Below are 16,149 nucleotides of genomic sequence, written 5' to 3'. Positions count from 1 at the left end.
ATTATGTGGAAAAGAACAATACTATTTCACAGGATTATTGTCAGGCTTGAGTAAAAGACACTAGCATTGAGGACGGTATAGGAGCTAATTTTCTAATCTTTGCTTATCTCTTAGGTGAAAAACAGTAACATGTTAGGGCTTTATTTTGCTTTCCTTAAATGTCAGTGAGTTTGAACATCTTCTCATACATTTAAAAACCATCTGTATTTAGTTTTCTGTAATTGCTTATTTTGTGTCTTTTGTCCATGTACGAAAGAATAGAAGGAATAAAGACCTTGAATTAGGCACAGCTTTGAATCCTAGGCTCTACTTCTTTTAACCAGCTACGTGACATCTCTGAGTTTCCATTTCTTCATTTATCAAACATGTATAGTAAGAACAGTAATAGCAGTAACTTGGCAGCTTATTTGACACATAAATTACATGCTGTAATGCATAAGTAGTATAATATGCCTATACATAGGAAGCTATCATCAGTAACATCACTATTGGCCTTCTCATGATTCATTAATAATTCCCTATCATTATATATTTACTTCCAAACATTTCAACACTGTTAATCCTTTAAGTAAAATGTTTCCATCAGTAGATTTAACAAGTCAAGCTAACATAAGCATTTTTATAATACTGTCTTACTGTTTTCCAAATAGGATGTAACAATTTACATTATCATTAATAATGTTTGACTGTAGCTGGTTTTACATCAATCTAGGAAAAAGTGCATTAGTGTTACTTAAAATGTTTTTTTTTTTTGATAGATATGAATTTGATACCTCATGGTCACTTTAATTTGCATTTTTTTAACCTACTGTGCTCATTCCTATTTCACAAATGCTCTAAAGAAAACACTTCACAGATACTGGGCTGGAAGATATTTGTATCAATCTAATGTCCTAAAGGAGATCAATCCTGGGTGTTCACTGGAAGGACTGATGATGAAGCTGAAACTCCAGTACTTTGGCCACCTCATGCGAAGAGTTGACTCATTGGAAAAGACCCTGATGCTGGGAGGGATTGGGGGCAGGAGAAGGGGACGACAGAGGATGAGATGGCTGGATGGCATCACCGACTCGATGGGCATGAGTTTGAGTCAACTCCTCAACTCCAGGAGTTGGTGATGGACAGGGAGGCCTGGCGTGCTGCGATTCATGGGGTCGCAGAGTTGGACGCGACTGAGCAACTGAACTGAACTGAATGTAACTAAAATCTTATGAATCATCTTGAAGTGACCAGTTGTACCTGACCTGTTTCATAAATATTTTGGCACGGATTCAGTTTTATTCAGGTTAGATTTTGAGATCTAGTCCTAAAATTATGAGGAGCTCTAGTCCCACACTTCACTATTTAGAAAGACTTGGATGTAACCTTACCACGTTAGGATTAAATGGTGGTGGAATCTTCTTCTGCACAAGATCAGTCCAGCTGAGTGACTCAAAAAAGGGATGATTCTGAATTTCAAGCTAGAATAGTAAAGAAACAGATTTATTATTTACTAATGCTAAAAAATATACTGAATACTCACTGAAGAATTTTAGGAAGCCAAACCATTCCCACTTGGTCCCACTCCTTCCAAAGTTCTTTCTAGGCACATGTTCATGTCATTCAATGTGGCAAAACAGTGTAGTGGACAGACACCCAGAGCAGGCACAGGAAGTTAACTCAGAATGACCAACTTAAGTTATGTCCTCTTCAAGTCACTGTTTCCTCACAGGTAAAGTGAGGTTAACATTTCTGCCCTATATATTTCACAAGTTGTTGTAAGAATCACTGGAAAAAATGGAAATAAAAGTGGTATGAAAGGAATAAAGTACTACCTAGATACAAAGAATTATTATTACCATTGAATGTGGAGATAAAGACATCGAATGAGACTTTTACATGGTGAGGCTGAGGTAAAATTCAGGTGACAAGCTCTACTATCAAAAACAATTCCACTCCAGGTTACTACTGTTGAAAGCTGACAAAGTACTCATACCCATTCCACTTTTTCTCCCACAAGAAGCCACAAAGTGTATAAAAAGTAGGATTCCTATCCTGCTTCTCAGGGGAAGTGATATCTGACCAGAGTTCTGAAAGATCAGTAAGAAGGAGCCAAACAAAATAGAATGAGGGGAGAATATTTCAGGTGGCATACAAAGGGTCTGAGGTGACAGAGAGATTAGTTTTGTCAAGAAAACAAGAGCCCAGTATGGCTGCAGTATAGGAAAAGATGGGGACTGTCACACTGAGGAGCTCAAGAGGTGAATGGGATGAACAACACTGGGTCTATGTGAGGAGTCATCTCTGCTGATTCTATTTTCACTATAAACAGAAGGCAACAGCATCTGCCAAAAGTGAAGAAGGAAAGGAACATAAAAACTTGGTAAGAATGCTGGAGTGGGTAGCCATTCCCTTCTCCAGGGGATCTCCCTGGCTCAAGGGATCAAACCTGGGTCTCCTGCATTGCAAGCAGATTCTTTACTGTCTGAGCTACCAGTGAAGCCCAGAAACTTGGAGAGAAGGTCTAAAACAGTCACTACAGAGAGCAGGAACATTAGCTGGAGAAGTATCCAAGAGACTAATGACTAGACTTCACAGTGCTTCCAATATTCTCAGTTGTGTAACTTCCGTCAGCACTGTCCAGCAGCCAAGGGATGGCAGATGGATTGATTCATCCAAGGTTCCAATTTCTGCCAGTGAATTCAACAAAAGGACTGAGGTACAGGAGGGAGGGAGCATTAGCGAGGCTCCCTGAAACAGTGGACTCTGGAGCCCAAGTCCTGCATTCCACCAGGGAGTTCACTATTCACAGCTCAAGTTCAAGACTGACAAACAGCCCTCAAGAATTCCTGAGAACTTTTAATGAATTTAAAATTCATGTTCCTCAGTAATTCATGAATTCAGTAACATAACACCAGTAACTTTGCTAGCAATTAAATTATCCTGATTTGAAGTGAAAAACAAAAAAGAAAAAAACCCCTGCAGATCCCATAATTTTTTCAAGGAGGTGTCACATTTACATTCTCAGGGGGAAAAAAAGTCACTGAACTTTTTTCAAGCAAAAGGTACTACCTCATGCAGTCAAGAGGCATTTAAATTCTTCCTAAACAAAATGAGCTAAAAGTTTAGGCAATCAAAAAATGCAAGCCACACATTCTTTTAGGAAGAAGGGAGGAGCAAAAAATGCTAATAAATGAAATCAAATAAATAACAGGATATGAAAGCTGGATATGGAGGATGAAAAAGACAGGATCAAATTATTCTGAACGTCAAATGAAAAAAATGCATGTGCAGGAGTTTCATACACTGTATAGTTTTATATAAACCCTGGTGAAAATTTTTGGGACAAGCATGCTTCTTTTTCATGGTACTATTCTTTAGGAGCTGTATTCATCCCATTAAATACTACATAAAATAAGAATTTTTCTTCAAATGATAAATAAATAAAGAGGGTACTGAGAAAGATGTACATACAAAGTCTTCTTTGGCACCAAGTCGATTTTGCCTGTCTTTCTCTAGGAGTTCTTCCAGAATGGACCAGGCAGTGAGGCTCACTCCTGGCCTCAAATTTAGAGGCTTGTGAAGAATATTGTCATACATTTCAGCCACGTCTCGGCAATAAAAAGGAGGCTTTAAAAACAAACAAATAAAAAAAAACAAGATAGAGAAAGAAAAGTTAGTATTAACTGAACTATGCACAAGTGGGGTTAAAACTGTTAGATCTGGCCCTGACCTAAAGAGAGAGTCTGCATCCAGCAGCTGCAGAAAAGCACTGGCATCTCTGGGCCTGTGTACCCTTGCAGTAAGCCCCACCACGGGAAGAGATTTTAAAAGTCAGCACACTGTGGAGCTTAACACATGGTCACCGAATGAATAAGGGCCGGTTTATTCAATAACACTGGGCAGACAGGTGTGAATTGCATAAAAGTTGTAATAATAATTGTTTTAAAGAAAACAGCCTCCAACTTCACCATAAGACATAATAATAGAATTATTGGAAACAGAGATTTGACACAGGGCAAACATTAAATGATTTCTTGAGACACAGTAATATACTAATTAAATTGGATTTCTAGAAAGTGTTCTTCCTAAGAACTTGTGGCGTTGGCAGTGGCCTGCTGCTATGACAGTTTGAAGACCCGAGTACAGCCTCAACGTGAGGATAGGCCAGTTCATTACTGAGTTAAAAGTTTTAAAGGAAAAATAATTTTTAAAGTTAAAGAAGTTATAGGCTTGTCATTCTTTTGCCCTTTTGTACAGGAAAGAAAAACTTCCTTTTTCAGTTTTTAAAATCTAACTTTATTTCTGAATCATTAATATAAGTCTGACTAATGAAGTATGTGATTCAAATATTCAAATATTACTCAATAGAGTAAGCTGCATTTTACATGCAATGATATTTTATACTCTCAAAGACTTCTACAGAAATTAAAAGGATATGAAAATATCAGGATGAGAAACACTTAAAGAATGTAAGATGTAACGTGGTTAGCAGGTCTTCTAAGTTACCAGCATAATCAGAAAACTAGGTCTTTTTTTCTTTTTTTCAACTGGAGTATAATTGCTGTATAATGTTGTATTAGTAACAATGTGAATAGGCTATAAGTATACATATATCCCGTTCCTCTTAAGCATCCCCCCATCCCACCCCTCTAGGCTGTCACAGAGCACCAAGGTGAGCTCCCTGTGTTAACACAGCAAAACTGGGTCTTTTTAACAAGCGGATTGTGGTCAAGGGCAAAGAAAAGAGTGTTGACTGTCATAGGCATCTGTCATTCAAAGTTAAAAACATGAGACAAATTCCCTAAAACATACCTCAGGGATTGAATTTCATCACCCCTGTTTTCGGGGGACACACACACTCACACACAGCAAAGAGAAAAACCACGTCCAGCTCAGGTCTCAGTGATGGTAGGCTTGGCTTCGTGAGGGCCACATCCAGGGCCATGATGCAACCATGCAGCATCGCATGCATGGTTCCCAGCATGAGGCTGCTGGCCACTCACAGGACCACAAAGAGAAACTAAAAACTTCTGACTGTTTTAAAAAGTCTAAAGAAAAACATACATTATTTCTACAAGGATATGTAAACTAACTAAAATGCCTAAGTTGTTTGTTCTGGTTGAAATGATATTAACTCAATGTAGTAAAACAACTTGACTTATTAATCAGAAGCTTTGGCTGATAATGTCTTTAATTAATAAAAACTGGGGAAACTGATTACATAGTAAACATCACTTTTTTCCCAATGAAATCTTCCAAGACATGGTGTTTATGGTAAAGGGAATAAAGGACTCCCAGTGATTAAAAAAAAAAAAAAGCAGAGAATCAGTATCCTAATTAAATCCTATGAAAACAAAATACAAGGCAAAACCCAAAAGGTATTATCTTCTGATAAATAAAATCTTTCTTTCCATCTTTTTGAAATTACGAAAATTTGAAATTAGGCAGAATGTCCAGGGTAAACCAAATGTTAAGTGGGTAATTTTAATGTTATAACTAGGTATCTATTTCGAAGAAATGCTAGTGGGATGAGAATATTTGAAGTAGTGATTAGGGTGGCAGAGAAATAATTCTAAAAAATCAGTAACAAAATGACAGGTTTTTTTTGTGCATACTCCTAATGTGGTTCTGGATTCATTTAACCAGGTTCCTACTGTTCTGTGAGTGTCATCTAGCTATCAAGCGTCCACAAGATTACTGAAAGGCAAAAGGGAAAGTCAAACCCACTACCGCGTGCTGGAAGCGTGACGACAGGGCAGACACGTACCAGTCCATAGAGCATCTCATACAGCACAGCGCCCAGGCACCACCAGTCCACAGTGTTGTCGTAGGGCTGCTTCCTGATCACCTCAGGGGCTAGGTACTGCAGAAAAGGTGAACGATGAGAACGGCTCAGAGACAAATCAAGACAAAACCTAGCGATCACCGAGCAATTTAACAAATCCTAGGTATCACCTCACACTGAATGAAACATGTTATTTAGATTTTCAGTTGGTTCCTTATTCTCACTGTGGATCAGTGGCTCTTGGGCAGCGGTACTTGAGAGTCCGCTGGGATAATTTTCAAAAACCACATATTCAAGTATTTTCCCCAAAAATGATGATGCAGTTCAGACAGAGAAGGACAAATATAGAAACCATAATAAAGCAGGTATTTTGCAAGGGGTTGTCTTTCACAAAATTAATTTTAGATTAATTAATTAAATCTTGTTTCTCTTTATTCTTGCTTCTCTTGAAGAACAAGTCATTACTGAAGAAGAATTCTTAATATGACAGTTATAGTTCATTTTTTTCTTTTCAGTGAAAGAAAAAATAATAAACTGTATTCTTATTTAAGAATTATGACAGCAAGTCTTTAACATATTATTTTTAAAAGTTGTGTAAGTTATTAGATGGCTATTTACACTTCAACTTGTAAAACATTTAAGCATAATGATTTTGCACATATGAAACAGTGAATTTGAATTTTAGATTCCAAAGTATTTATTTCCTCTTCCCACATGAAATATATGTAAGGAAATACATTCTTCAGCTTTTTTATGTGATACAAATAAATGGGAAAATAAATAAAAAGGGTTTAATAGTTTCTGATCACATTAAAATTTAGATGACAAAAAAAACTACCTGGCACTTAAGATCGCAATAAATAGGACATTTTAAATGTGTGTATGTGTGAAGTTAGAATAACAAGGCTTTAACATATATCTTAAGGATTATTATTACTGTCTCAAATGAAAAGATACATTTTCTGCTAGTTAACATGATTAGAGAATAGGATGTTCTGGTTGATAAACTCTGATTTGTAATCCTCGCCCCCAACATATTGCTTTATTTTCTTCCATTAAACAGCTTCGTTATGAAATATTTTAACCATATAAAAACTATAAATATGTAACAGAAACCAACAGAGCTGCCATCCAAACATAAGCAATGATAACATTTTGCCATATTTGCTTTAGCTTATTTCCTTTAAAAAAGCAGCTTTATTAAGATATTCAAATACCAAGCAATTCACTCATTTAAACAGTACAATTCAATGGCTGTTAATATATTTACAGAGTTGTTCCAACATTACCACAATTAATTTTTGAACATTTTCATCACTGATTCATGATTTTTTTCTTAAGGATTTAAAATGTAGTCAAATGCTTGAAGAAATCAAAGATAAGCTTTTAACATTAAAAACAAATAAGCACAAATAAGTATAATTTATCTTTGTTGGTTACTGGTGGTATCACAGAATCAGAGTTTAAAAAAAACTACCAATAATCTTTTAAATGTTTATTTATTATTTAAATATTTATTAAAAGAAGAGATGATTATCAGATATTCCCAGCTGGTGGGAAGCTGAAAACATTTTATTCTACTTTTCTTTCCTGTTTTTTTTTTTGTGGCCACATCATGAGGCATGCAGGATCTTAGCTCCCCAAGCAGGGATCGAACCCACGACCCCTGCAGTGGAAGCACACAGTCCTAACCACTGGACCACCAGAGAAGTCTCTTTACTCTATTTTTCTGATTTCAAATTTTATATATACAATTTGTGATTCAGTTTTGCATTTCACGTATGATTCCATGAATGACAAATGAGATAAATTTCTTACCTCTGGTGTCCCACAAAATGTTGTTGTGGTGTCAGAAATAGCAATTCCTTCTTTACAAAGCCCAAAATCTGTTAAGACGACATGTCCCTGACAGATACAGGGGCAGTAAAATAAAATAATGCATGGATATAAATTGACACTTTTAAAGACCATTTGATTTTGAAATAATCATAGACCAAAAGGAAACTGCAAAAAATAGTACACAAAGCTCCATGTCCCCTTCCCCCAACTTCTCCCTCCTCCCACCCACCCCGTGCTGACATCCTATATAGTGTAGTACAGTGTCAGAATCAGGAAATTGATACTGGTATAATACTGTTAGTTAGACTGTCACCCTTATTCAGTTTTCACTCTTTTACATGCATGCATTTGTGTGTATGTATGTGTTGTTGTTTTAGTTGCTAAGTCGTGTCCGACTCTTTTGTGATCCCATGGAAAATAGCCTGCCAGGCTCCTCAGTCCATGGGATCTCCCAGGCAAGAATACTGGAGTGGGTTGCCATTTTCTTCTCCAGGGGATCTTCCTGACCCAATAATTGAACTCATGTCTCTTGCATTGCAGGTGGATTCTTTACCACTGAGCCACCAGGGAGGCCCTGTGTGTAGCTCTATGCAATAGAGATATATAGATCTGTGTAACCACCTCTACAATCAGAAAACTTTCATCAACCCAAAGGAACAAAAGAACTCTCTTGTGTTACCACTTTATTTTTGAACTCTCCTATCCCTTAGTCCCTGGTCCCCTTACAACTACTAATCTGTTCTCCATCTCTCTGGTTTGGACTTCTCGAGAATGTTATATAAAACACTCATGTATGAATGGAACATGTGTTCTGTTATATGGAATCACACAGTGTGGAACCTTTGAGGCTGACTCTTTTTCACTAAGCATAACATCAATAAGAATCATGAACCAGCAGACTTTTAAAAGCCAGTACTTACTACTGAATCCAAGAGAATATTTTCTGGTTTCAAGTCTCTATCAAATTAAAAGGAAAGAAAAGCAAAACTCAATTTGAACTGAAACAAAATAATAAAAAGACATTTTCAGAAGTGCAATTTTAAAAATTTACCTGTACACTATTTTGATGGAGTGCAAGTAACCCAATGCACTAGCAATCTCAGCAGCATAAAACCGAGCTCTGTGTTCAGGAAAGGACCGCTCTCTTTGTAAGTGAAAAAACAGCTATAAAATTGAAGTAGAAAACGAATACTAAGATCATTCACACATAAGTGAAACAAATATACTCCATAAATATAAAAACAGGATTTATTTTCGTTTCTTTGAACATGAGATAAAAAAGCACCAAAGTACAGAATTTTGACACTCCCTTGCCTGTGTCCCCATCTGCCCCGCAATTATTCTCTCTTCGACCATAATTCTCCCTGCTCTTGCTAACTTACTCATCTCCTATTTACCCTTCAATCCTCAAGTGTGGCAGTATCCTCACCATACCAGGCAACCCCCCTAGAAAATATTATTAATGAAGACCAATAATCTTGATTTTGCCATGTTAATTATCTTACTTGATCTTTTTGGACCAGTATTTGAATTAAACCAAACACTATTCAGAAATTGGTAACTAGTGGCTGGCAGACCAAACAGAACCCACAGATGTAATGTGTTTGAACCAAATACTGTTTTCAGAAAAATCTAAAATAACTGGTAACATTTAAAAACTGGGAAATTTTTTTTGGGTAAAAATTCTTAGTTTTAGTTCAGGCAGGGGGCAAGGGGAAATGGGGGGGGGGGGCAGGTCGCTGAACCATTAAGACTAAATTCAGCATGGTAGCAACTGGCTGAAGCTCAGTGGCAGCTGGATTCTCCAGTTCATTTTCTTTTTTTTATTTTAATTTTACTTTTCATCTGTGCTGGGTCTTCCCTGTGTTACACACAGGCTTCTCTTGTTGTGGCACATAGGCTTAGTTGCCCCACAGCATGTGGGATCTTAGTTCCCTGACCAGGGATTGAACCCGTGTCCCCTGCATTGGAAGGCAGACTCTTAACCACTGGATCACCAGGGATGTCCCTTCAGTTCACTTCTTAGACTTCCTAATTCTTCATGTATTTTTTCATCAGGTTACCTGCCTAGGCAAAATTTGCCCTAGGTTCTTACTCTAAATCTTTAGGTTCTAAAACAATGATCTCTCTCACTGGGCTTTCTTCAATCTTGGAGAGTTCCACCTCTGCTCCTTACTAGCCCCAGTGCTTCAAGGATTGATAAGGTGTCTGTCCTTGGTTTCCCTACTATTATTCTTTCTCTGGATACCTTCCCAGCCAACTCAATCCAATGACTTTAACCACCACCTCTGTGTGGATGTCTTTCACATGGACTAACCCATGTGACTGAATCAAATTATTAGCTTCTCCGTACCTCACTAAGTTTCTTTGTCTTAAACAACACAACTGTTGTGAGGATAAAATAGTATGTATAAAGAGTCATAAGAATGCTCAATACAAGTTAGCTATTACTGGAATTACTATCTTATCAGCAACATTTCTCAAAAATGTATTTCAATATACCTCTGATTCAGAGTTTTGGGGAATATTTTTATTAGATTTGGTTCAAACAAACAAAAGGTGACTGTGTGGTTTTAAAAAGTTTTTAAAAAATAAATCCTGGCTGTCTTTAAGGCATTAATTTCTCAAAGTCTCAAATATGCTGAAATGTATTGTAAACCACCAAGGGGTTATAACATGAAACATTTTCCAAACTACCTTCATCATAGAACCCTTTATTACAGGATCATCTCATCTGATTAATAGTTGCACATTTTGGAAAATGACAGATTAATGTTTATATGCAACTGCTGAAACGTTAATTATCAAAAAATTACAAATCAAGTTTCATTCCAATGTTTCAATATATGTTCTTGCTACATAGCTCAGTGACTAAACTGTCAGAGAAGTCTGTAGCTTCATAACAAGGTTCTTTTATGAGCTTTCCACCTACACCATAAGCTGCTTAGGAAAAGAACTTTATGTTTCACTTCTCCACATCCTGCACTGTGCTGATTAGCCAGCATCTTAAATACTATTGCTACTCAACAAATAGCTGTCTGTGCTGGGCTTTGCTTCCAAAACTGATAAGAAAAACTCTTAACTCAATTCTATTTTTTTTCTCTAAACATCATCAATACTGAAACACTAATTATAAAACTCACCTCCCCTCCATTAACAAAATCCAGAACAAAATAAAGCTTTTCAGTTGTTTGGAAAGAATAATGTAATCCAACCAAAAACGGATGTTTCACATTTTTCAAGAGCACATTTCGTTCAGCCATAATGTGTTTTTGCTGTTTAAAAAAATAAGAAGAAAAGGTAAAAAAAATCAACTTGCATTATACACCAGAAAACAATTCTGTTAACTGAGAAGATGGATATAGGAGAAACAAAGCTATTTTATTTTACCTCTTTTCTATTGAGAACTATCTTTTTCTGTAACACTTTGACAGCATAAAATTTTCCATCCAGTTTCCGTTTTGCAAGAAGAACCTGTTATATTTAAAGATTGTGCTGTTAGAAATATCAATGTTTTGACAGAGACAATTCACTTATCACTAAGTCAATACTTAAATTTTTATAAAAATAAAGTCCACAACAAACCTAGATAATGTAATGTTTTTATTTTGAAAGTTGAAAATTCCTAATTTGTTTCTACAACTCCATTTTTCCTTAGATTATTTTACTAAAACCAAAGAGATGTTGATGATTTAAAGAGCCAGGCATCGTTTGTCACTTAACATGCTAATGCTTAAGGTTTTTACTTAGTATTAAAATCTATAAGGCTTGAGGTGTGTGTGTGTGTGTGTGTGCGCGCGTGCGTGCTAGCCCTGAGTACTGAGGCTATAAATTTCATGGCCACATTAAAAACAAGAGAGAGAAGAAAATGGTTTCTCAGTGATCAAAATGCATTTTCATTTTAACATTTGGGTTTCTCTTATAGGTTTCAAATTTAGAAGCATTCAGAGAAACAAGCACCGTATGCAGCTGAGATTCTATAATGGGCTGCGATACACAGACACTTCATGGATGTGAAGAAACTTAGAAGATCTTGCCCCAGAAAAAAGGCAGACATACTCCAAAGTTTTAGAAATAAATTTTAAGGAAAGGATTCAAGACACCCTACAAGTTGTGTAACTATCAGCTGATACATTTCAAAACGTCTTGAGATGATCTGCCACTGGTGACAATGCTGGGCCTTACTTTTCAGTACATCTGTGGTCTTCCTCGCTTCTATCTGTAATCACAGTCTGGTCTTGAGAAAAACACCAGACTCCAACAACAGACAGACGTCTTACAATATACCTAACCAGTGCTTCTCAAAACCATCAAGGCCCTCAAACACAAGAAAAGTCCTAAGGAGACATGACAACTAAATGTCCTGGATGGGACAAAAAAATGGGACACTGGGTAAAAACTAAGGAAATCTGAATAAATGATGGGCTTAAGTCCATAATTATGGATCAATATTGGCCCATTGCTTGGAACAAATGTACCATACTGATGTAAAATGTTACTAAATAGAGCAAACTTGTGGTTTGGAAATTCTCTGAACTTTCATTTTTAAAAATTTTTTTAAATATTAATTTTATTTGACTGTGCTGGGTCTTTCTTATGACATGTAGGATTTTCAGTTCCGGCATGTGGGATCTCGTTTCCTGATCAGGGATCAAACCCAGGCCCCGTGCATTAGGAGCTTGGAGTCTCAGGTACTCGACCATCAGAGAAGTCCCCCTGAATCTTCTCTCTACTCAGTTATTTTTTTTTGGTAAATCTAAAATGGTTCTAAAAAATAAAGTCTATTGATTAAAATGTTTGTTACTCATAAAAACAAAGTCAATGGAAGAGGAAATGGCAACCCATTCCAGTATTCTTGCCTGGGAAATCCCATGGACAGAGGACCCTGGAAGACTACAGTCCAGGGGGTTGCAAAGAATCGGACACAACTGAGCATGCATGCATGCAATAAAGAATTAAAAATAAAAAAAAAATTAAAAAAAAAAAAAACAAAGTCAAAAATACCTTCAGGTACATTTCCTCAGTTCAACTGTGGGCAACTCTCTTTTCTCAGGCTTTTGTTCTCTACAATACTTAACTCCATTGAATGTTTCTTCTTTCTTACATTTTTTTTTTCTTTCCTTGACAACTCCCACCCACCTGACCTTCCCTTCTCTACTATGATTGGTTCATCTTCAAGTATGTTCTAAGAAAGTAATTCAAAAGATGTGGCAACTAGGAAGTGCCCTGATGGTAGGTATTTTTTCAGCCGATTAGTAGATGTGGAGAACAGACAGACAGTTAAGAAACAGATGGGCAAAGGAAAAGTGGAACCAAGACCACCATTTGCAGAAAAGCTTAGAATGTGAGATTCACATTATTTATTTTAGTCTGTCACACATATTTTTCTATTTTTCACATTCACTGTGAATCTGCATTTCTGCTTGCTTTTTTTCTTTTGTGTACTCTGCTTTTGTTTCATTGTACTTTGCTGGTGTCTAAGCATTTCACTAGATTTAAAGCTTTTACTAAACATAATATACATGTAGAAAAACTCACAAACATCACAGCTCAATAAATTATTACAAAACGGACACACTATGTAATCACTTTCAGGTCAAAAAACCCAAACACTGTCAGTAGCCTGAGGTCTCCCATTTGCCCTATTCCAGAAATGATTCATCCCCTTTCTTCCTCAAAGATGACCACTATTTTCACTTGCAGTAAAACAGGTGAGTTCTGTCTATGAATTTTATATAATTGGAATCACACAGATAATGTTGTGCCTGCCTGACTTCTTTCACTCTATATAATATGTTCACATTGTGACATGTATTAGATTGGCCAAGCAGTGCGTTTGGGTTTTTCCACATAATACTATAGGAAACCCAAATGAACTTTTTGGCCAACCCGGACAGTGCTGAGTATTGCATTCCATAGACATACCACAATTTATCCACTCTTTCAGTGACATTTAGATGATGAACAATGGAGCTTATGAATATTCTGGCACACGCCTTTCCTAGTGGGTATGTGCAAGCATTACTGGTGGCTACACAGCTTGGAGGAGAACCAATGTGTCACAGGTAAGGCATATATTCAGCCTCCAGGTTTAATACCAGTTCTCACCGCATAAAAGATGAAACACAAAGGAATACACTCAATTAAAGATATGGAAAAATTAAATACAGAATGCCACAAAACACTACCAACAAAAGCTTAAGATGAATTAAATTAACAAAGGGATATGCCATGGTCATGGATTGGAAGACTCAATACTGGTTAAGGTGACAATTCTTTCCACATTGATCTACAGATTCAAAGCAATTGATCAAAATCCAAAAGAATCTTGTTGAACTTGACATGCTAATTCTAAAACTTAAGACTTGCTACACAAAGGGCTAAGAAGAGTCTCTTGAAGAGGAGCAAGGAGAGAAGATGTTCTGTTGAATATCAACCTTCATTTTCAAGACAATGTGGAACTGGTGCAAGGATAGACATATCAGTTAATGAAACAAAATACGAAATCTAGAAACAAGTATAAAACAAAATCCAGAAACAGATCCAACACATATATGGACACTGGATATGTGATGGAGGTTACCCTGCAGAGTAGAAGGGAAAGAAACATCTTTTCAATGAACTGTGTAGGATCAGTTGACATTCATGAGGAAAAAAGTGAAGTGTGACCCTAAGCCTCACAATATATACATTAGATAGATCTATTTGACTTTGGGTCCAAACGTGAGCTTTCCAAAAGATAATGCTCTCTGTCTTTAACAACAGACTATCTCTAACATTCCAACAGACTGTGAGCATTTTGACAGCAAGATGCACTTCTACTTTTCTATGGCTTATATTAGCACAATGCCCAGAATGTAGCAGGTGGCAAACATATATTTGCTGAATTAATGAACACACATGGGTTTAATTTTATGGCTACAGTTTCTGGTCTCTAGGGAACTCAGAAAACAAACCAGATCTAGATACTTGAAGCTATGAATATAGCACACTATAATTAAACACATACATATTTATTTTTACTACAGATTGAAGTATAATGCAAAAAAGGAACTTAAATACATTTGATGATTCTGACAACTCCCATCTATGATGCTTCTGGCTTTAGGGATTCTTCTTGCTTGCTGTGGCACTCTGTCAAGTTTCGTGATTCACTCAATATTCACTGCATCAAGAGGGACAGGGGGCTCAAACTTCCCTTTCCTTCCTCAACTGCTGTTTATACAGCTGCTCATGGATGTCTTTATGGCCTCAACTTAAATAATACCTCTTCAAAGACGTCATCCTTAGGGACTTCCCTGGTGGCCCAGTGGTTAAGAATCCACCTTCCAACACAGAGGATGCGGGTTCAATTCCCAGTTTGGGGAACTAAGATGTCACATGCCGTGGAGCAACTAAGCCCATGCCTGCAACTAAAGAAGCCCCCATGCATCAGTGTAGCCAAAATATGCATGTGCGTGTGTGTATATGTATAAAGCTATCCTTGACTAACTCACCTAAGTGGTGGCTTCCCCCCGACTGCCTACTTTCCTGTCTCTTGACTCTAGTCTTCATCTCCTTCACAGCTCCATTACTACACGTTATTTACTTGACTGCATATTTTTAATTGACTATTTCCCTCAATAGGATGTAAGCATCACAAAGGTACAAAGCATGTCATTTTTGTTCAACACCATCTAACAGGGACCAGAACAGTGCTTAACACATAGGTGCTCAACAAAATACTCGTTGAACAAATAAATTTTAGGTTAGAATCTGAGTAGATGCCTTGTATCTCGAATTATTCTATAGTCAGTTCTTTGAAGGGAGAGAAAGCATCTTAATTCTATATCCTGCATACCAACATGCCCCATGGTATCCCATATATAAAGCATGCATTCCCCTATAAACCAGTACAGCCACCATGGAAATCAGTACGGAAATTTCTTACAAACTAAAAATAGAGCTACCATATAACCCAGCAATCCCATTCCTGAGCATATATCCCAGAGAAAACTAGAATTCAAGAGGATGAATGCACCTAATGTTCATTACAGCCCTATTTGCAATAGCCAAGACACGGGAACAAATTAAATGTCCATCCCATTGATGGAGGAATGAATAAAGATGTGGTACAAATACACAATGGAATAATACTTAGCCATAAAAAAGAATGGAATAATCCCATTTGCAGCAACATGGAGAGAACTAGAGATTGTTATACTGAGTGGAGGAAGTCAAACAGAGAAAAACAAATATTGTATGGTATCACTTTTAGGTGGAATCTAAAAAACTGGTACAAATGAACCTATCTACAAAACAGAAAGAGTCACAGATGTAGAAAACAAATTTATGGTTATCAGTGGGGAAAGGGTGGGGGAAGATAAATTGGGAGATTGTGATCGATATACACTACTATATAAAAAATATATAAAAAATAGACAGTAAGAACCTATGGTATAGCACAGGGAACTCTGTTCCACATTCTGTAATGACCTATATGGACACAGAATCTCCATCTATCTATCTGACTGATTCACTTTGCCGTACGGCAGAAACTAATA

The 16,149-nt window shown here is 36.8% G+C and overlaps 1 protein-coding gene across 3 annotated transcripts in view; it reads right to left on the bottom strand.

The window, feature by feature from the left end:
* Positions 1 to 16,149, bottom strand: part of LOC122679150 (serine/threonine-protein kinase Sgk3) — a 111,224-nt gene that overhangs the window by 3,237 nt on the left and 91,838 nt on the right. For all 3 annotated transcript variants that reach the window (XM_043879419.1, XM_043879420.1, XM_043879418.1), the window contains 8 exons: positions 10,997 to 11,080; positions 10,750 to 10,881; positions 8,658 to 8,770; positions 8,527 to 8,563; positions 7,586 to 7,672; positions 5,750 to 5,845; positions 3,454 to 3,609; positions 1,371 to 1,460 (listed from right to left, as the gene is read on the bottom strand). In XM_043879419.1, coding sequence (XP_043735354.1) covers positions 1,371 to 1,460; positions 3,454 to 3,609; positions 5,750 to 5,845; positions 7,586 to 7,672; positions 8,527 to 8,563; positions 8,658 to 8,770; positions 10,750 to 10,881; positions 10,997 to 11,080 — 795 coding nt within the window. The remainder of the gene's footprint in view (positions 1 to 1,370; positions 1,461 to 3,453; positions 3,610 to 5,749; positions 5,846 to 7,585; positions 7,673 to 8,526; positions 8,564 to 8,657; positions 8,771 to 10,749; positions 10,882 to 10,996; positions 11,081 to 16,149) is intronic.

Source organism: Cervus elaphus, chromosome 21, assembly GCF_910594005.1.
Source record: "Cervus elaphus chromosome 21, mCerEla1.1, whole genome shotgun sequence".
NCBI lineage: Eukaryota > Metazoa > Chordata > Mammalia > Artiodactyla > Cervidae > Cervus > Cervus elaphus.
Note: the sequence above shows the minus strand (reverse complement) of the source record. Positions and strands in the feature narration are given on the sequence as shown.